Genomic DNA, 22,268 nt, shown 5'->3' with positions numbered 1-22,268 from the left:
TTCTCCGAATCTGAAGCCTATTCACTAGCAATGCAAGACGTCTTGGCGTGACGTCACGAACTGGGGGCAGGACTTTCTGAAAATGCCCAATTCGCAGCTCAATTTTTTCCAGATTTTGGACACATTAAGTCATTTTTATTGGCGTTTTTCATTTGACTAAAAATATCAGCCTGAGTTTTTGGGTATTTTAGATGCTATAAAACGGCTGATGTCAGTTAGGAAACAAAAAAGTGATGTCGGTTGTCCTTTAATTATCTGCTTCTATAACTGTTAACTCATTCACTGCCAGATGATGTGTAAAAATGTGTCCACTCCTGTGCTAGGGTTTTTGTCATTGTCACTCGAATTCCAGGACCCGCAGAATATTGAGTTTTAGGACTACATAAACATTCAATACAGCGTAAGAAACCTTCCCTCTTTCATCAGGATAAAAAAAGTAATTCAAAATTTATATGGGTCTGGAGTTATCTGAAATGGGGCAAAATACAATGCAATACATACATATTGGTTCATATAGCACTTTAACAACAGCTGAAGCTGGAACAAAGCACTAACATGGAAAAAATGGAAATGCTGCCCCCTTGTGGAAAATAATTAAAGATTTTTTTTGTTGCCAGAGGCTTTGGCCAGCGCTTTATCGGCATGCAAGCATGAAGAAACAACCCGAACAAATTTGGGGATGGCGCTCTACGTCATATTTTCAATTCCCGAATAAATTCCTGAATGGTACTAAATTAGTTAAAACATTATTTTCGTAGAACAATGATTAATGCGCCAAAAGTGCATTTGCAAGATTCCGACATTGTGGAAGAACCTTGTTGCTTGTGCATCAAGCATCTGACCTTTTTATGATTCTGTCGTCCCTCCCTGAGTGTGCTTGAAGCTGTTTAATGACACCCCAATTGCAGAGAAGATGGAAAGACTGCTTGAGGCGGAGTAGCCACTTTTGAAGGGACACTGGAAAGCTTGTGTGTCAAGAACGTGTGTTGTTGAGGACCCAAGAAGCAATAAGGCATGGCAGGTGCACCCTCAACAGTCTTTAATTAAAAAAAAAATAAGAAAAATGAAAACAAAACACTTTGGAATCACATCAAATGTCCAAAATAATACATTTAAATAAAAATAAACACAACTTAGCAGGACCTGACATGCAAACTGACAATTAAGAATGACAAAACAAAGCCAAACTGGTTTTGCAAGCATGAATGAAGGATGTGGTTCCCTGTTGGAGCCAAAACATAGTACGGTATAATGAGCACCAGCCTAATTGTTTAACACAGCCTTAAAACTACACGTGTAGCTTAAAAAAGTGTGTTTCGTTTTAAATGTTGCATACATACTGAAATCAATGAAAAGGTTTCTTCAGCCGTCATCTGTACTTCCGTCATCTGTACTTCTCTATCAAAGAATTACAGATGACGGCTGAAGAAACATTTTCATCGATGGACCACTCCTGTACGACTGAGAGCTTACACAGACGTATACATACTGAAATAGTTTTACAAATTGCTGACTCAAGCCTAACTCACTCACTACCATTCCCGAATTTATTCAGGAATTGAATGAAAATATGAAGTGGAGCGCCATTCTAGAATTTTTTTTCTTTTTTTTCTTGCTGGGACTGTCGGTAGAGCATTGGTCACCCCTCTGGCATTTTTTTTCCCTTCCACAAGGGTGCAGTATTGGCCTTTTTTCGATGTTAGCGATTTGTTCCAGTTTCAGCTGAAATTAAAGCTCTATATAAACCAATATGTATGTATTGCATTGTATTTTGGACGACCACCCTCATTTCAAGCACATTTAACTCCAGACCCATATAATTTAGTAATTACTCCCTCCCTATTTTCAAGGCTCACCTCAAGACCCACTTGTTTAAAATTGCTTTCAATGTATAGTTCTATCTGCTATTTTATTATGTATCATTTTACTTATGGTTTTATTGTTATGTGCTTTGTTTTATTGTTTTTATTGTAAAGTGTCCTTGGGTGTTTTGAAAGGCGCTTGAAATAAAATGTATTATTATTATTATAACTATTTTTTTCTGATGAAAGAAGAGAGTATAATGTTTCTTATGCTGCATTGAATGGTTCTGTAGCCCCAAAACTCAGTATTCTGTGGATCCTGGAATTTGAGTGACAACGACAAAAACTGGCACTGGTGTGGACACATTTTGGCACATTATATGGCAGTGAATGAGTTAAAATGGTCAACGTACAGTACTATCTACTGTCCTACCAGTGCTCTATATTGACCTCTTGTGGCATGTACTCCCAGCCTTCCTGGGTCACTATGGGATTATTATAAATTATTATTAATTATTATAAAATCCACTCCCGTGTTGCCTTCTAGTGATGCTTAGCAATGCTTCTCAGTTGTTAGTGGTGTTCAAAAATAGTCATTTGAGCCCTATAGGCCACCATATAGTACCTCACACTTTTCTGGAATTTTGAATGTGGTTATACCACCCCACCCAGGACGAATGGGTGCAGCAGAATGTTGCACATCTCTCACGCTCGCTCATGAATCCCGCACCCCACCGCCTACTTCATTGCTGTCAGCTGTTTCTCTCATCTGCACCACACATGCACGCACACACACACACACACACACACACACACACACACACACACACACACACACATACTCACGCCCCCACTCACACACACACTGAGCATCCCCTCCTACCCCCGAAGAGTGTGTGACGCTGTTACCGATCTGTCTAGCGGTAACTGTAAACCACAGGCTGAATTTTGGTGTCCTCAGATTACATGTTTTAAGTGTGCGAGACTCGGAGGTCAAGAACAAGGGCGGCGGCGGGCAATTACAGCGGGGATTTTATTTTAGTGGACTTTCTCACGTGTCTTGAGAGGCACATGACTCAAGTTGTTTCTCATTTTCTTTCCTCACCTCATGGACCTGCGTCCAGATAAAAATCAAAATATGTGAAATTATGTCAGACAACATGTGGCGTAGTTCATGCAGCCAGTATTTTGTGTGCAGTCACGACATGCTGCTTTGGAAAAATAATTATAAAAAAAATAAACGAGTTTGAGAACCTATAAATGGAGCCCCGCTACAACAGGACGTACTGCGGCGATAATCAAGACCAGCAGTATGGAAGAAAAAAAAGGTTTTGAAATAATTCACACTGAGTTACGCTCCCTAATTAATTTAATGTAGTGCAGCATTTATACTGATTACAGGGCTAAAATTTCAGTCATTGCCATGAATTCCAAAAACATTTCAGGGTCAAAAATAACTAGTTTGAGGTTAAGCATAATGCATCAGCTATGTAAGTGTATTCGGGTGGATCCACAAACGGTTCTTCTGAATCAATAAACAAAATCCAAAATGTCAAATTAATTTTATCCAAATAATATGCTTCAAACCAGCGTGACCTAGTGGTATGCTGTGATGACTGCAAAGAAAGGTAATAGATGGATAAACGGCTGTCTTCTGCTTGTCTCACAGAGAAAACATCGAAGGAGGTGATGTCAAAAGGCACCTGCGGCTTGGAAGTCATCTTGGCTTTACTGGAGGTTAGTCGGCACCACTTCACGCACATGGGTCTGTTTACCAGTTTACCTACCTAACTACCCACGTATTAGAATTTTCTACGTTCTTGACTACTATACGCTTTTTGGTCATTTGCAAAATCTAATTCATGACAATCTAACTCTTAACAGACCACCCGGGACATCCAGACAATTTTGAACGTTCTGTGCATTCTCAATGAGCTGCTGACCTTGGGTGAGTAAAGGGTGTCGATATACTCTCCATCCATTTTCTGTGAAATGTGAGAGTGAGTTAGAACCTATTTAGCTTCGTCAAATTTTTATTTGACATTTTTTTTTAACTCGCATCTTTATTATTTTTATGACAAAATTGAACATTTGAATAAAGAGTAAGATCCTTTTGTAACTGAAAATTATTGAACAAGGAAAACAACCAATCAAACCATCAACAAAAACAAAACATTAACAATAAAGGAAAAAAATAGTGATCAACAGTGACAAGTTACTCATATTTTGAATTTATATTCGTGAGCTATCTTGACTGTCTTTGTGGTGTCGTTCGTTCATTCATTTGTTTGATTGTTTTTTTATATTTGACAGTTTCTTGAATTCATTCACTGCCATTCACGAATTTATGATATCGAGCACTATTCCCGAATTTGTTAAGGTTTTGTTTTTTCATGCTTGGGTGCCGATAAAGCGCTGGCCATGGCCTCTGGCAATGCTTTTCTTTTTCACCAGGGGACAGCATTTCCCTTTTTTCCATGTTAGCGCTTTGTTCCAGCTTCAGCTTTTGTTAAAGCGTTATATAAACCAATATGTATTGCATTGATTTTGGACAGCAGCCCTCATTTCAAGCTCATATAATTCCAGACCCATATAATTTAGGAATTAACTATTTTTTTCAAATGAAAGAAGAGAGTAAAGTTTCTAACGCTGTATTGAATGTTTATGAAGTCCGAAACTCAATATTCTGTGGGGCCATCAATTTCAATGAAAATGACAAAAAAAAAAAAAACCTGGTAGTGGAGTAGACACGTATTTGCACGTCTGGCAGTGAATGAGTATGGACTACATTTCACTATTACTTGTTCTAACCATTACATTCAATTAGTTTTACTTATGATGGTCTCTTTGCTTGTTTAGGCAAAGGACGCAGGGTGGGGCTCTTTGTATCAAAAGGAGGAACGGCCGTATTACTCCGCATTCTCATCAGTGCCAGCAAAGAGTTTCAGCCCAACGATGAGCTCATGTTGCATATTCACTCCCTCTTGGCCAAGGTGGGCCCGAAAGGTAAGATGTTTTGCAAAGGTCGTATGGGGGATATGTTCCACACCCACCTGAAAAAGGCTAAAATATGTGAGATAGTTGTACACCTCCCACACGCATTCCACAAATATCAACTCAGTAAAACACACAAAACTTGTATGTATCTATTGTTGTGTCTGTGCCTTTAAGAGGTGTAATAATAAGAATATGAACAAGAACAAGAATAAGAATAAGAATAAGAATAAGAATAAGAATAAGAATAAGAATAAGAATAAGAATAAGAATAAGAATAAGAATAAGAATAAGAATAAGAATAAGAATAAAGATAAGAATAAAGATAAGAATAAGAATACATTTTATTTCAAGCGCCTTTCAAAGCTCTCAAGGACACTTTACAGTCACAGACAACCATAAATACAATAATAAAAATACAATTATAAATAGAAACAAGAGATAAAGCTACATAGAAAATGCAATTTTAAATAGGTGGGTTTTGAGATGGGATTTGAACGTGGGAAGGGAATTGATGTTATAAATGTTGGGAGGAAGTGAGTTCCAGAGTTTGGCGGCAAAGCAGCTGAAAGCTCTGTCCCCCATCGTGCTAGGACGGGCAGGGGGCACACAGAGGTGGAGGGAGGAAGAGGATCTGAGGGAACGACAGGGAATAGAAATTTGAAGAAGGTCAGATAGGTATGGGGGGGCAAGGTTATGCATAACTTTAAAGGACAACCGACGTCTCCGTACAATTTGTGTCCATAATTTGGAAAATGGCTTCCAATGACTTCGACTGAGCGTATTTTACAAAGATTCCACCGCATATAGCTATATTTTACGTTTTAAGACTCGCCCTGAATATTCCGGAAGTCTTGTTTTTGAGTTGGTGACGAGTCCTCACCCTACGTCACTGAAGGAACGCCCCTGACCGAAGAAAGGACACATTGCAGCAGTCCTTCCATCACGTCAATGCATTTTGCTGTACTTGTTTGGTCTGACAACTTCGTGTTGCACCAAAAAAGAGACAGAAGAGGGCGACAAAGCTGTGGAAACGGGCTGATTAATTCCTTACACGGAGCTTGGTCGCCATTTTCTGCCTCTTTTTTTATCGGGTTAAGTTATTTCTATGGGAGTGGAAAGATGGTGTGCTGTCAAGGATGACACCCAGGCTTTTGACCTGATGGGAAGGAAAAACGGTCAAATTGTCAATAGTGAGAGAGAAATGCTTAGCTTTGCGTAAGGTGGATTTGGTACCAACGAGGAGAATTTCAGTCCTTTTGTTTGATGTGGCTTGGCAGGATGGCACGTGACATTTCTGGGTGGTTGACAGCATCACCTGCAACATTGTATGTATTTAACTACTGGGCGTCATTCAAGTGCTGAAAAATGCCCTGATGAATATTGTAAACTCTCCTGTAAAATGTGATGAAAAAAAAAACATTGCCGGAAACTACACGTTACTACTCCATTGGGGTGGATTCTGCGACAGGGTAGTTGATATGTCACACACAAAACATATCTGCAATGTGTACCTCAATATTGCAAAGATCCAGTACATTGCTGACCTATAAGCCTTTGTTTGTGTGTGTGTGTCTGTGTGTGTGTGTGTGTGTGTGTGTGTGTGTGTGTGTGTGTGTGTGTGTGTGTGTGTGTGTGTGTGTGTGTGTGTGCGTGCGTGCGTGTGCGTGCGTGTGTGTGCATGTGCGCGTGTGTGTGTGTGTGTGTGTGTCTGTATAGACAGGAAGTTAGGCGTAAAGGCACGTCTGACTGGCGCTTTGCACGTCACAATAAACCTGATCAAGAAAAATCTCCAAAATATCAAGCTGGTCCTGCCCTGTTTGCAGGTTCTTAGGGTGTACTCGACCAATAGTAAGTCAATCGGAACTTTGCTCAATTGTCATGAATTCTCCAAAGGAAAAAAACATTTTATTTGATGTTTGTTTTTACTTGTCCTATGTGAAGTTGTGAACGCCATAGCCTTGGGCAAAAGTGGAGCCGTTGAGATGATGTTCAAGATTGTGGCGCCGTACAGCAAGAAAAACACAACCCTGGTGAAGTATGTATGTTGAAGACAACTAAATGAATATACACAGCCAAACATATTTATTTATTTATTTATTTATTTATTTATTTATTTGTTCGTTTGTTCATTCATTCATTCATTCATTCATTTCTTTATTGTGTATTTGTTATTTATGTATGCATTTATTTATTTATTTTCTGTCTATGTATTTATTTATTAACTCGTTTATTGTTTATTCTTTTTTAACTTATTTAGCCATGTATTCTTTTTATGTATGTATTTGCCTATTTATTTGTCTATTTATTAATTATTTATTTTCTTTCTGTCTACCGTATTTATTTATTCACTCATTTATTGTTTTTTTTACCATTTATTGTTTTCATGTATTCTGTTATTTATTTATTTATGTATGTATTTATTTATTTTATTTATTTTGTCTTTGTTATTTATGCTTTTATTTTCTGTCTCTCTAATTTATTTATTCACTCATTTATTATGTATTTAATCTTTTACTTAATAAGCCATTTATTGTTTTTATGTATAAGCCATTTATTTGGAAATGTATTTATTTATTTATAATGCGTTTGTTATTTATTCATTTTATTTATTTTCTTTCTGTCTATTTATTTATCCACTTATTTATTTATTGTTTATTTGTTATTTATTTATTTATGCATTTATATATTTATTTTATGTCTGTCTATTTATTTATTTATTTATTTACTCACTCATTTATAATTTACTTTTTGGATTAGATGCCTCGTGTCTTTTTAGCCACATTTGTAACGATGTTCCCTGTGTTTGACTCTAGGTTCGCTGTGGATGCACTCGTTGCTCTGCTCAAATCCAGTGAGTATTGATTTTACCCGTTGCACTGGTTTTGTTGCGTGGCAGTCTGATGTCAAGCAGTTCGGAACTGCGGGTGGACTCAAAATAATTAGCTTGATTGATAATCAGGATATGTGATCACGACTGGTTCAAAATTGATGCAGCAAGTAATAATATAAGCCTGGATGCGAGGGTGTGAACACATAAGGGGAAGCAACAGCACTGAACAAATTAAACAAAAATAAAATGTGAATTTAAAAAAATCAAACAGCAGACAGATGGGAATGGAATTGAGTGTAAAATATTGACACAGATTTTTTTATAAGCCCAAAATTGAGATTGTTGGATTTCAAACACTCTGTTTCTCTTTGTTTCTTCAACTATTGGGGTGGAGCATGGTGGCATTATGCATTTCTTTTTGAGATATGATTCTGTACTTCAGTTTGTCTACAAAGTACTAGAGGGCATTTCTTGAATCATCTTTTCTGGTACTAATCATGCATGGGTTTGGAAATTGAGATCCGCTTTCCAACAATTACAGTTAACCAGAGTGACTCATTATTGAACAATAATTTTTTCCCAGGAGGACAGATTAGTTAGATTTGCATTTTGTATTCACTTGCTTGTCTCTCAAAGAGAAAATATATAATGTGATGTATAGGTGATAAACAGAGGCGAAAAGAAATCAGAAAACAGGAAAGGAGTAAAATATTTTCCATGTGCCTGCACTTGATTGTATCTTCTCATCCTCCATCCAGAGACAAATGCTCGGCGTGCAGTGGAGGGTGCTTACGTCCCCACCCTGATCACCCTCTACCTGGACTGGCACCGCAACGACACGTGGCATCGTCATACGGTGATCCGCAAGGGACTGCTGGGCTGTCTGCGCAATGTCACCAACATCAAACTGGGCAGGCGGGCGTTTACGAAAGCAGATGGCATGCGCAGTCTGTACAACTCTTCCATCGTGAGTGAGAATATTGAGTGAATGCCAACACATAGCATTGGATTGGATTGAATTGGCCTTTATTAGTCTCACAGTGGAGAAATTTACATTTCACAGCACTAGTCTTCCCAAAATGTTTGGGTTGTTTGGCTGTCAGGTAAAATTTTAGCATGGCCCTGAATTGCACAGTAACTTTTCCAGGTCAGCATAATTTGACAGCGAAATTTTCATGGTGGTATTTTTTCCAGGAGTGTCTCTCGGTGCGCACCTTGGATCCTCTTGTCAATGCCTCAAGCCTCATCATGAGGAAATGCTTCCCAAAAAACCGTCTGCCTTTGCCAACCATCAAGTCCGCTTTCCATTATCAGCTGGAGCACGTTCTAGCTTCAGGGCCTGTGGCACAGCTATACAGCCAACCGCCTGGAGGTGAGAAAAGATGTACAAAAAAAACATGACAACAGGGTGGGAGGATGGGGTCTTCTGTACAATTTATGAACATACGCACACTCATGCGCTCTCATTGTTTCTCACACACTGCTACACTTACAGGAAGAACACATGCACAGTTCAGCAAGCCCTTAAAGAAGGGTAAGACCATTGAAGACAAGCAGAGAAAAACATTTACAATTGATCATGCTTGCATGAGTCATAACTAAAACTAGCAGTAAACATGCATCATATTATGCTGTTTTCATGCTGTCAAATATTCATTGTGCTACAATAAAGCTCGTCGACTCACCAAGACGAGCTATATTGTAAACGGTAAATGTCGGATGGATTGTTGAATGGATGGATGGATGGATGGATGGATGGATAGATAGATAGATAGATAGATAGATAGATAGATAGATAGATAGATAGATAGATAGATAGATAGATAGATAGATAGATAGATAGATAGATAGATAGATAGATAGATAGATAGATAGATAGTCTCTTAACTTTCACTGAAGTTGAAATGAAGATGATCCCTCATGTATGTCCTTGAAGAAATGTTCAACTTTCTTCAAAAAAAACATTGTCATTTGATCATAGCTGCATGCATTTTGTGTTTGGAGACATTCTGATAACTCCTCACAAGAAAACTATGATCCTCCAGAGAAACACGCGGAAAGTGGAAGTTTTAAGGGTAATGAGTGATGCGCTGTGTGACTGTGTTCCTCTAGTGGACGACGTGGTAGATGAAAGTGACGATAACGACACAGAGGCAGACACGGAGAACGATACGGAGAACGAGGAAGATGAGAAGGATTGTTGCTCCCTGGTAATTTTTACACTGGCTTCATTTCTTGCCTTTACGTGTGAAAACACCCAAATACTATCCAGCGTATCATTTCTACAGAATGATGATATTGAAAAGGATATCAACAAGCTACACCCTCACAAGATCCCGAGCCGACCTTACGAAGAATTAAAAGTCTATGAGAAATTTTTCATTGAGTTGTCCCAAGACTTCCAGGTAGGGCTGAACAATTAACTCATTTGCTCCCTTTCCCGGATTTATTCGGGAATTGAAAAATGTGACGTGGAACGCCATTCTCAAATGTGTTCAGGTTTTGTTTTTTTCTTGGGGGTAGGGGGGTGCAGATAAAGCGCTAGTCAAACCTCTGGCAATGTTTCTTCCCTTCCACAAAGGGGCAGCATTGCCCTTTTTTCTATTTTAGCGCTTTGTTACAGCTTCAGCTGTTGGTAAAGCGCTATATAAACCAACATTGCATTGTATTTTGGACAGCCGCCCTCTTTTCAAGCTCATATAACTCCAGACCCATATAATCAGAATCAGAATCAGAATCAGAATCATCTTTATTGCCAAGTATGTAGGACACACAAGGAATTTGTTTCCGGTAGAACACGCTGCTCTAGTATCGTTGTCAAAAAAACTGCTAAGTGGCACTATACAGTTCCATTTTGGCTACTGTTGAAAAATTTTAGTAATTTAGGAATTAACTCTTTTTTTCTCATGAAAAAAGAGAGTCAACGGTTTCTCACGCTGCATTGAATGTTTATGTAGTCCTAAAACTCATTATTCTGTTGGTCCTGCAATTTGAGTGAAAATGACAAACCCTGGCACTGGAGTGGACACATTTTTGTACATCGTCTGGTAGTGAATGAGTTAAAAAAATTGTAATTCACACTAACATACGCTATATGGGAGTATGTTGACTGCACTTTTTAAGCATTCGGCTTTTTAACACACTAACTACTGAATATTAAATATAATAATAAATGAGTGCGCCCTCACGAACTGAGGCAGACTATAAAGTAATAAGCCACATAAAGTAGCATCTACGAGTCTGAAGACAGAGGAGAGAGAAAAACATTGTGGAACGATCACATGAAAATAATATTTTCCCACCTTTTCCTCCACTCTAGGGTTTCACCTTTAAATCCTCTCCTCCCTCTTCATCGTCTCAATCTGCTCAGTCCATCATTGTGCCCACCGCTCAGGCGCCGTCTCCAAATAACATCACCGCACGGATCACCGGAGATGTGTGTGACTCTTCTGCTCCCTCTCCCACTCTTCACCCTTTGCAGCTTGACACCCGTGACTGTAACAAGGGCCTCAACAAAAACACAGAGGCACAAAATCAACCAGTGGAGCAGAAACTGCCGAAACATGTCTCCTTAAATGCGCCTCCGATGAGAGTCAAACCAAAAGAAACTCCAGTTAATGCACTGAAGGCCACACAATCCCCTCTGCTTTTGGAGGGCATAGCCATTCGCTGTATAGCAGGAAGTGGTTCAGACTGCGGCTCACAGGGCGCGGAGGATGAAGTCGGCGAAAGGGCTGTCGTGGAGGTACCTGACACAGCTCAGCTTCTCCCATTGCACGACCTGGACCTTTACGTGGAGCTGGTGAAGGGGACAAAATCTGTGCCGTGCTACACTGAGGTGGCTTACCCGGACTACTTTGGACATGTGGCCCCCACGTATAGAGAGCCTCTTCTGGAAAGGTTGTACGGGGTACAGCGGTAAGAAAACAGTTGGTCAAAATCTTTTCAGATCAGATCAGAAAGGCTTTAATAGTCCCACAGTGGGCACATTTGAGAAATATTTCGACATTTTAATGCAAGTGATGCAGCCCCGTGTAGCACAGCAACGTAATGGTTTAAGAAAATGCAAACCGGTAACACCCACAAACCACACAGATCATGTTTTCACCGGAAGCAACATTTCATCACCCAGCCATGAAATCACTTTTGTGAAATAGTATGCAAGATTCTTGCCAAAGGCATATGCAGTAAACACATTATTTAATTTCACACTTGATAGGTAAGCTCTCCAGAAACCTAACTATTTGTGTTTTAGTCATTTCAAATGAACTCATTCACTGCCATTCACAAATTTATTCGGGGATTGAGAATATGACAAAGAGTGCCATTCCCAAATTTGTTCGGGGTTTGTTTTTTACATGCATGGCTGCCGATAAAGCGCTCGCCATGGCCTCTCGCAATGTTTTTTTCTTTTCCACAAAGGGGCAACATTTCCATTTTTTCCATGTTAGCACTTTGTTCCAGCTTCAGCTGCTGTTAAAGCGCTAGATAAACCAATGTATTGCATTGTATTTTGCGCAGCCGGCCTCATTTCAAGCTCATATAGAGTTCTAGAGGTCTCATATAGGAATTAACTCTTTTTTTTATGATGAAAGAGGAGAGTCTTAGGTTTCTAACACTGTATAGAAGGTTTATGTAGTCCTAAAACTCAATATTCTGTGGGTCCTGGAATTCAAGTGACAATGACAAAAACCCTGGTACTGGAGTGGACACATTTTTGCACGTCTGGCAGTGAATGAGTTAAAAGTCGAACAGCAGTCATTCTGGTTGTTTGGTTCAAACAATTTCATACACATATATTGATTCACCCGCAACAAAGCATCTGTTTTTTATTATTCAAGGCTGTGGCCTGACTTAATGGTGCTTCTCTATTCATGTCAACATAGTTACTTGGCACCACAATGGCATGAAAGAAATATCAGATACAGAAATTGTCATGAGCACAAAATCCGTGAATAAGCGTGATCGGTTCAAATTTGTGATTTAAGAGTAATCGCTTGTTTGAATGGAAAAATCAAACAAACCAAAGTAGGAGGCAAAAAGATTATTTAATCCTCAGGACGGCCCAAAAGCAAGAGAGATTGCTCCTCCCTTACTTGAGGAAGTTATACAGTGGGAAAATGACATTTCAAAAGAGCCTATCTATCACCTACATGCTACTAAAAGTGGGAAGTCACAGTCAGACTAAACCAAAGCGATATTTAAATTAACAGCAGATGTTAAATAATGTGGATATAAAATTGCCCTATCAAGCAGCAACAAAAACAGACAATAGTTTACCCCCCAAAAATCAGCAAATACATGTATGTGAATGCAAACAAATGTATGTGAATTTGCCCATGCCAAATTGTGACTATGCATGGTTCCAAGGTCCAAAAACAAAACAAAAAATCCTAAATTGGCTCATATAATCATGCAGGTCTAAGATATTCCAGGATATCGAGAGGTTGATTCACCCGAACGACATCATGGATAAAGTCATTTACGACCTTGACATTCCCAGGTAGATTTTTAGTTTTTTTAAATCTCATACCTCCTTTTGAGTGTACAGTATTTTCAATACAGTCTATTATGTTTATCGTATTCAATGTGTTTTTCTTATTTTGCAGTTGTCCCGTGATTGAAAGTGATAGCGAGTCACTGAGGTTCAACTCTCGGTTTGAGTCCGGCAACCTCCGGAAAGCCATTCAGATCAGGAAGTAAGGATTCACACCTACCATTGTGATTACAAGGTGTTCTGTTCACATGATACAGATATTGTGCGCAGGCACGAGTACGACCTGATTCTGAACTCGGACATCAACAGCAACCACCACCACCAGTGGTTCTATTTTGAGGTGAGCGGCATGCGTGTGGGGACCACGTACCGCTTCAACATCATAAATTGTGAAAAGTCCAACAGCCAGTTCAATTACGGTGAGATTTCTACTACACTTTTCTTATTATGAAATAAAGTGAAGTTACTCAGGATATAAACAGTGGTTCCTTGAAATATGAGTTAATTTAACTCATTCACTGCCATTCCCAAATTTATTCGGGAATTGAAAAGCATGACGGTGAGCGCCACTTCCGAATTTGTTCGGGTTTTGTTTATTTTTACACAGGGGTGCCGATCAAGCGCTGGTCAGACTTCTGGCATTGTTTTTTTCCTCCCAAGAGGGGGCAGGATTTTCTTTTTACAGCTGCCCATATAGTTTAGGAATAACTCTTTTCGGATGCAAGAGGAGAGTCCAAGGTTTGTTACGCTGCATTGAATGTTTATGTAGTCCTAAAACTCAATATTCTGTGTGTCCTGCAATTTGAGTGGAAATGACAAAAACCCTGGCACTGGAGTGGACACATTTTTACACATCATCTGGCAGTGAATGAGTTAATTTCCATTTCCAATTCCAAAACCAAATCATGCTCTCCCATTGAAATGTGTGAAAATGTTATGAATCTGTTCGAGCCTCTCCAAATGATCTAAGGTGTTTTTCAATATTAAAAATAGCACGTTAGTACCGCACTTGATTTAAAAAAATGTAAGCACCTAATATAATGGAAATAATTCCAATCTCATCCACCAGTGACAGTATAATATAGTACAGTTACTTGGAGATAATGGATAGAAATACATATATGCTTATGAGTATTGTTGTGTTTTAAAAGATTATAAAATAGTTAGCCCATCCATGGGCAAAAAAAAAAAAAAGAAAGAATAGCGAACGAAACCAATAATTCTCAAGATTCAAAAAGGAGAGGAGTAGCAGTACCGTACATTGCAGGAGTTTCTGAAAAATTACAAAGAGTCCTTTGGCAACATAAAATTCCTACTTATTTCAAACCGATAAACACGTTAAGGCAAAAATTAGTGCATCCAAAAGATAGGCTACCAAATGAAAAAACAAAGTAATGTAGTTTATTCCATACATTGTAAGAATGAAAATTGTAAAGAGCAGTACATTGGGGAGACTCAACAAATTCTCAAAAAAAGACTTTATCAACATCGCAGGGATAATACTAGTGGGCCTCAATCGGCAGTACATTTGCACCTAAAAGCTAGCAACCACTCATTTGACGACAATGAGGTTAAAATCTTAGCGAAAGAACATCGATGGTTTGAAAGGGGGGTAAAAGAGGCGATTCTTATAAAACAACAAAATCCTTCATTAAACCGGTCTGGTGGGGTGAGGTTCAATTTGGATCGTTCATACAATAGCCTGCTTAGGCAAAACAGGTTAGGCAACTTTCGCAATGCTGATGAGGGTCGTTATGCTGATGAGGTGATACCGGGGGGAGTGGGGGTAATAGGCCAGTCGTTAGTCAGGAATGTAGGAACAATCAGTGGGGCCACAGGGAGGGGTCCCTTGCCCCCCCCAACCTGAGAGTAGGGACCTATCATAGCTGTGTCCGGCGCCACCATGTCTGGACATTAGGGATATATAAATGGGGCCGATACGACCAGTCAGACTTTAGTTCGCTGACGAAGCCTCTTGGATAGGAGGCGAAACGTCCGAAACCTTCACTTTTGTACAGATGACGGCTGAAGAAACCTTCTCATCGATGGACCACTCCTGTACGACTGAGAGCTTACACAGACGCATCCATGGAGTATATTTCTATTTAGCATTTAGTTAAACAAATACAAAAGATGTAATTATCTTTGTTGTACTGTCAACTTAGTTTGACTGAATTTCATCTGGGGGTTGCAGTCTTCAGCTTCAAATCTCTTTTTTGGAGGAATTTTCTACGATAAACTGCTACGTATCGTGAAATGATAATGTAAATGATGAATGAGTGAGTTGAGTTTGCTGGCATAATAAAGACTCCAAAGTCAGGTCACTCATTTCTCAAAGCGTGTGTATTTTGCGTGTGTATCTGTGTGTGTGTGTGTGTGTGTCTTTAGGCATGCAGCCGCTGATGTACTCGGTTCAGGAGGCCATCAGGGGCAGGCCTTGCTGGGTCAGAACAGGAACAGACATCTGTTACTATAAGTAGGTTGGATTCACATCTAACTTTTTCTTCTGTATATTTAGATACATTTATTTATTGTGAAATACAAATAAGAAAGCCTTTCATACTCCCACAATGGGGAAATTTGCATAAGTCAACACCCGAACAGGGACTTGAACCCTGGACCCTCAGATTAAAAGTCTGATGCTCTACCGACTGAGCTATCCAGGCTCTACATGATGTCCTTCTCCATTCATTTTTTTATTCCAATACTTAAATTGCAATATTTATGCCTTATACACACATTTTTTCACGTTTTTTTTATGATGATACTGGTGCAGCATGTTCTACAAAAGACAAATTCCTTGTGTGTTCTACACACTTGGCCAATCAAGAATATTCTGATTCTGACTTTAAAGGCTTTTCTTTGCTATAACTCTAACCCAATTCCAGGAACCATTTTGCCAGAAGTTCCATTGCAACTGGCGGTCAGAAAGGGAAGTCCTACTACACAATGACCTTCAGTACCGCTTTCAGCCACAAGGATGACGTCTGCTATTTTTCCTATCACTACCCGTACACGTATTCCTCTCTTAAGGTACTATGACACAATGCTGGATGTTGGCAGAAATTTTCAGAAGTCAAATGCCAAATTGTGTCATTGAATGTTGTCAGATGCACCTGTCAAAGTTAGCAGCTTTGAAAGCCCCTGAGATTTATCTGCGAGAGGATGTGCTTTGCGAGACGCTAGGGGGAAACAGATGCCCGCTCCTTACCGTCACCGCCATGCCGGAATCTAACTCCAATGATCATATCTGCCAATTTAGTAAGTCAACCTGGCAAACTTGTTTCTTCCCTTGGGAAACAGCGATGTAAAAAGTTGTTTGTTCTCATTTTTGATCACATACGATGATAACTTTTTGGCCATGATATTATAAGTGCATTTGTCCCAACTTTATTTTATTATTAAAGGACAACCCACACCATTTTTTTGTTTCATAACTGACATCAGAAAAACGTTTTATAGCATCTAAAATACCCAAAACACGCAGGCTGCTATTTTTAATCAAATACAAAACACCAGTAAAAATGACTTAAAGTGTGCTAAAACTGCAAAAAATTTTTAGAAAGTCCCGACCCCAGTTCGTGACGTCACACCAAGACGTCTTGCCTTGGTCGAGAATCAAAACAATGGCTTCAGATTCGGAGAAGATGCTTTCTTGTCACTCATCCAGTTATGAATATGATTCAAATAGTTCTGAAGAGGAAAGCATAAATGTTTGCAATCGATTAAAGAAGTTCTTCCGGGTCATTTTGAGGCATCAGGACTGATGTGGAAAATGCAGAAGTTGGCACCCAAGCTCCGTTGGAAATGGTCTGATTTGTCTGCTGGGAATTTGTGTCAGTCGATATCAAATAGTTGTCTTGGTGCAACACACATCGATTCACCATCGCGTTAGTTATGTGTTGTCCTTCTAATTTTGCCATCGACACGGATCAACACCAAGTTTTCAGACCAAACAAAGTACCGCAAAAGGCATTGTGTGTCGCCTTCTCGGTCAGGGAAGATCCCTCCGTGACGTGACGTCGGGAATCGTCACCAACTCAAAAACAAGACTTCCTGAATATCCAGCGTGAGTCTTAAAACGTAAAATATAGCTATATGGGCTGGAATCTTTGTAAAATACGCTCAGATTTTACATATTATGGACACAACTTATCCGGAGGCGTCGGTTGTCCTTTATGTTACAACTTGATATTTGTACTAAAATCACAATATTTGTGACAAAAATGCTGCCTCTTATAATATTACAAATTGTCCAAAAATGAGGAATTAATTCACTAAAATTGTATTTGGTTTTGGGACCTTTGTGAGTATAAGCGGGTCAGAAAATGGATGGATGGGTGGATACTATGAATTTACCTTACTCAAATATATGTCCAATTTTTAAATATCAGTCAGACTTTTATTCTCATAAAAGTCTGAACAAAAAAGAAATGTACCTTATTTTTGTGAGGAAAAAAAAGTTTCCGTTTTTTCCAGTGTATAAAGTGCACCGGAGTATAAGGCCCACCCCCAACGAATGCTGTATTTTACAACGTTTTCCATATACAAGGCGCACCGGACTATAAAGCGCACCTTTAATGAATGATAAGGTCTGACTGAAGCTTCAAACGCACCGCCTCACAAGAAAAAAAAACAAAACCTGAACGAATTTGGGAATGGCGCTCCACGTCATGCTTTTCAATTCCCAAATAAATTCGGGAATGGCAGTGAATGCGTTTATGCTTTAAAAACGAATTCCAAAATGTACATGGCGTAAAAATCCAACAATGCATAACACATTATTGATATTGTTTTTTTATTTCAGGGTAGTGAGCCCCAAACCTTGTAGTTCCACTGAGTATTTTCATGTAAAGTCCAACCGTATTTTCTGGTGTACGAGGCACACTGGAGTATAAGGCGCACCCCAAATGAATGGTGTATTTTAAAACATTTTCCATATATAGGGCGCACCGGACGATAAGGCGCACCTTCAATGAATGAAAAAGTTTTCTAAATAGAATACAGAAATATATAAATGTTTTCTAAATAGAAGGCGCTACAGTAGAGGCTGGGGTTACGCACAACTTCTTTTACAAAGGGAAATGGATGGATGGATTTGCCTTTGTTAGTCTTGCAGTGGAGAAATTTACATTTCACAGTAGCAAAGTGATGAAAGGAATGAAAGTAGAAATGTAGTCGCGAGCTGCTGATACAAGTTGTGAGACCAGTTGTGGCTCAATATTACTTCACATGTAAGGCGCAACTGCGTTTCAGGCGCAGGGTCATCATTTGAAGAAAATGAAGGCTTTTGGGTGCGCCTAATAGACCGGAAAATACGGCACACCTGATACTTACTAGAAGAAAAACAATATTCCCTCTCTGCAGGAAATCGTCCATTGATCTTCCTTTCCGCCAGAGTGCATCCCGGGGAAACCAATGCCAGCTGGGTGATGAAAGGGACGTTGGAGTTTCTGATGGGTACGAGCCTGCTGGCGGCTTCTTTGCGAGAGTCTTACATCTTCAAGATTGTTCCCATGCTCAACCCAGATGGCGTCATCAATGGAAAGTTAGTGCGCAGGTGTGCAAAATGGCAGCTTAGACCGAAGCGTCTGCTTTTAAAAGACATTTTATTTTGCTTTAGTCATCGTTGTTCTCTGAGCGGCGAAGATTTGAATCGCCAGTGGCAGAACCCTAATCCTGAGCTGCACCCGACCATCTACCACACCAAGAGCCTGTTGCAGTACCTTGCACACACGCAACGAGCACCATTGGTACACCTTCATACTACTATTATTGATGTAGAGATTGGTTGTGTGAGTTGTGACGTTATGTGTATGCTCAGGTTTTCTGCGACTACCACGGCCATTCCAGAAAGAAGAACGTATTCATGTACGGCTGCAGTTTAAAGGAAACAATATGGCAGTCCAACATTAGCACGGCGTCCAATGACATAGAAGAGGACCTTGCATACAGGGTGAGCACACTACCATTACTAACACACGCACCCAAGCTTAACCCACCCAAATGGTCTGCTTCACACTTTTGCTGATGATTTTAAGGCCCTACCAAAGATCCTCTCCCAGATCGCTCCGGCCTTCACATTGTCTAGCTGTAGTTTTGTGGTGGAACGCTCCAAGGAATCGACGGCCCGTGTGGTGGTATGGCGGGAGATTGGCGTGCAGCGCAGCTACACCATGGAGAGTACCGTCTGCGGTTGCGACCAGGGAAAATATAAGGTAATGTCTTATGACCTCAGTTTGTGTGATTTGTGATATGGTGGAAGATATGATTGGAGAATATAATGACAATTATTAATAACAAATAAAGTCTGGATTTTAATCATATAAGGGACAGCGGTTACTACAATGGACGGTTTATCATGTTATCCGATTACAGTGTGCGTGACAGGGTTTAAATAAATCACTGGTGTCAAAGTTAAGGCCCGGGGGTCAAATCTGGCCCACCACGTCATTTTATTCGGCCCGCGAAAGCAAATCAAACTTGTGAAATTCCATGATGCTTGCTAAAGTCTGAATCAAAATTTCAAATTGTCCAGTGTAAACCACAATAACACTTTTAAATAAACTAAACTATTTTTACATCAAATTTGAAAAGGTTTTATTCATTAATTTGTTGTGCGTTCTGTATGTGCAGGTAATATCTGGAGGATATTAAACATTGTAATGGCTTTTCCAAATTCATAATGGCCCCGACAGGAAACTAACTACAGTGTGGCTTGCTGCAAAACATATGTTTGACCCTTGAAATCAATGATTAGCAGTTTTTTTCAAAGGCGCCAGAATTATACGCCAATCAAAATGTTAGGATATTCATTTTAAGTTGTTAAATGATCAGAAAAAATGACTCTAAAATCCTGGGATTTTATCTGATTTAAATAGGAATTTTAGGAAACGTTTGGGTGTTGTGTAGAAAAGACACCATTCTATTAGAATACATTGTATGTAACTTTAGGGCAGATAAAATGGTCATATAGTCAATGTTAGTTGCAATTTTACATACATAAAGTCACAATTTAATAACAATGAAATTTGAAATGATGAACGCTACAGAATAAAAGTCATCATGTTATTAGAATAAAATTGTAATTTTACATGCCATGCATTTCTTTTTCTGATTCGCAACTACCGAAGAGGGAAGTTTCCACCAGGTGGTGCTGCAGTCCAACATGCCGCTTTGGCAACAGAGCAACTGTTGTGATGAAAGGCTTCGGCCATAGAAAAGTACCCTCGTTGTTGTTGTTTCGTGCGTTCAATCCTTTTGTCCATATGCAGGGACCGACATTACGTCTTTTTCGGGTGATCAGCCAAGTTCTGGTGAATCTGATGTCATGGCCACGTTTGCTGTAGTAATCATGGAATACATTACATTTACAATACATATTTATTGATATAACACTATCAACAGCTTTGGCTGTAACAAAGAGCATTATAATAATAATCTTTTTCTTTTCCTTTCGCCTTTTCCCTTCAAGGGGTCGCCACAGCAAATCAGTGTCCTCCATCTTTAGAGGTTTGATTGTTTTGGCCAACCTTTTACATCGGATGCCCTTCCTGACACAACCCACTGTTTTATCCAGGCTTGGGACTTATGTCCCTTTGTGGCTACAGAACAAGCAACTCGCTCAGTAAAAACCCCCCAAGCACAAAATGGTCATCGGCTCAGCAACATTCAAAAAAGCAAAAACACTACATTTTATTTATAAGCGCCTTTCAAAATTCTCAAGGACACTTTACAATCACGTAGTTTTTTTGTGTGGGTGAGCAGCGGCAGACATTCACTCCAGCGTTCACTCTACCCGGAAGTAACACAGCAGTAAAGTTACTTTACAGAACAATTATTTCATATTGTTGCAAACAATTACCATGACTTTGTAGTAACCATAATACAATCAAGGCATTGTAATTGCACAAATCAATATTAACTCATTCACTCCTCGACGATGTGCAAATAATTTGTCCACTCCAGTGCCAGGGTTTTTGTCATTTTCACTGAAGTTGCAGGACTCACAGAATATTGTTGTTTATGACTACATAAGCATTCGATGCAGTGTAAGAAACCTTAGACTCTCTTCTTTCATCAGAAAAAAAAGTTAATTCCTAAGTTATATGGGTCTGGAGTCATCTGAGCTTGAAATGGGGACGCTTGTACAAAAGGCAAATGCTGCCCCCTCGTGGGAAGGAAAAACATGGCCAGGGGTCTGACCGAAGCTTCAAACCCACTACGTCGCGTGAAAAACAAACCCTGAACAAATTCGAGAATGGCGCTTCATGTCATACAATTCCCGAATAAATGATGAAAATGGCAGTGAATGAGTTTTAATGCTTAAAAGTAAAAATCCAACAATGCACAACAAATTATTGATATATATATATATATATTTTTTTATTCGACGGAAGTGCCCCCAAACTTTATAGTTCCACTGAGTGTTTTTATGTAAGGACCTACTGTATTTTTCTGTGTATAAGGCGCACCGGAGTATAAGGCGCATCCCCAATGAATGGTGTATTTTCAATTTTTTTTTCCATAAATAAGGCACACCGGACGATAAGGTGCTCCTTCAATGAATGTAAAGATTTTTCCAAATATAATATAGAAATCTATTTAAAAAAATCCAAATATAAGGCACATCAGATTATAAAGTACAAAAGTAGAGGCTGCGGTTACGCACGGCTTCTTCTACAGGAGGAAATGGAGTCTGTAGCTGCTGTCAGTAGTTGCGAGACATGTTGCGGCTCAATATTACATCACATATAAGGCGCACCTGCATACAAGACGCAGGGTCATCTTTGGAAGAAAATCAAGGGTTTTGGGTGCACCTTATGCACCAGAAAATATGGTATTTTGAAGAGCTAGCAAATACAACCAAATGATTAAAAATAGCCTTCAACATATAGGTACTGCTCAACAAGCCTTGTAATATGCTGTGTTTCAATCAGTATTCGAGACAAATAATGAATTACATTCTCCTGGTTAGCACCCAGTTTTTAAATCCACATTTTGCAAGAAATAATAATCAGGTGATAAAGCATCGTTTTGCATTGCTGCCCTTATCGTTTAGTTTTATGGTCCTGCTGGCACTTGCATGAATCTATTAAGGCTACGGCAATCGAGTTAGCCCTCCCAAACTTCATGAGGCTTA

The 22,268-nt window shown here is 39.4% G+C and overlaps 1 protein-coding gene and 1 non-coding gene across 2 annotated transcripts in view; one reads left to right on the top strand and one right to left on the bottom strand.

Moving 5' to 3' along the window:
• agtpbp1 (ATP/GTP binding carboxypeptidase 1) overlaps nt 1-22,268 on the top strand; it is a 37,255-nt gene that overhangs the window by 10,484 nt on the left and 4,503 nt on the right. The window contains exons 4-24 of the mRNA XM_088994175.1: nt 3,472-3,539; nt 3,687-3,750; nt 4,662-4,808; nt 6,516-6,647; nt 6,741-6,834; nt 7,613-7,650; nt 8,388-8,596; nt 8,824-9,001; nt 9,742-9,839; nt 9,918-10,034; nt 10,949-11,547; nt 13,049-13,132; nt 13,239-13,328; nt 13,397-13,545; nt 15,515-15,602; nt 16,015-16,159; nt 16,237-16,387; nt 18,494-18,674; nt 18,750-18,879; nt 18,951-19,082; nt 19,168-19,344. Of these exons, the coding sequence (XP_088850301.1) occupies nt 3,472-3,539; nt 3,687-3,750; nt 4,662-4,808; nt 6,516-6,647; nt 6,741-6,834; nt 7,613-7,650; nt 8,388-8,596; nt 8,824-9,001; nt 9,742-9,839; nt 9,918-10,034; nt 10,949-11,547; nt 13,049-13,132; nt 13,239-13,328; nt 13,397-13,545; nt 15,515-15,602; nt 16,015-16,159; nt 16,237-16,387; nt 18,494-18,674; nt 18,750-18,879; nt 18,951-19,082; nt 19,168-19,344 (3,071 nt within the window). The remainder of the gene's footprint in view (nt 1-3,471; nt 3,540-3,686; nt 3,751-4,661; nt 4,809-6,515; nt 6,648-6,740; nt 6,835-7,612; nt 7,651-8,387; nt 8,597-8,823; nt 9,002-9,741; nt 9,840-9,917; nt 10,035-10,948; nt 11,548-13,048; nt 13,133-13,238; nt 13,329-13,396; nt 13,546-15,514; nt 15,603-16,014; nt 16,160-16,236; nt 16,388-18,493; nt 18,675-18,749; nt 18,880-18,950; nt 19,083-19,167; nt 19,345-22,268) is intronic.
• Nucleotides 15,720-15,792, bottom strand: trnak-uuu (transfer RNA lysine (anticodon UUU)). Its single transcript has one exon. It is a non-coding gene; the product is annotated as a tRNA-Lys (tRNA).

This window comes from Hippocampus bargibanti, linkage group LG04 (genome assembly GCF_051943395.1).
Source record: "Hippocampus bargibanti isolate YZ-2025 linkage group LG04, ASM5194339v1, whole genome shotgun sequence".
Lineage (NCBI taxonomy): Eukaryota > Metazoa > Chordata > Actinopteri > Syngnathiformes > Syngnathidae > Hippocampus > Hippocampus bargibanti.
Note: the sequence above shows the minus strand (reverse complement) of the source record. Positions and strands in the feature narration are given on the sequence as shown.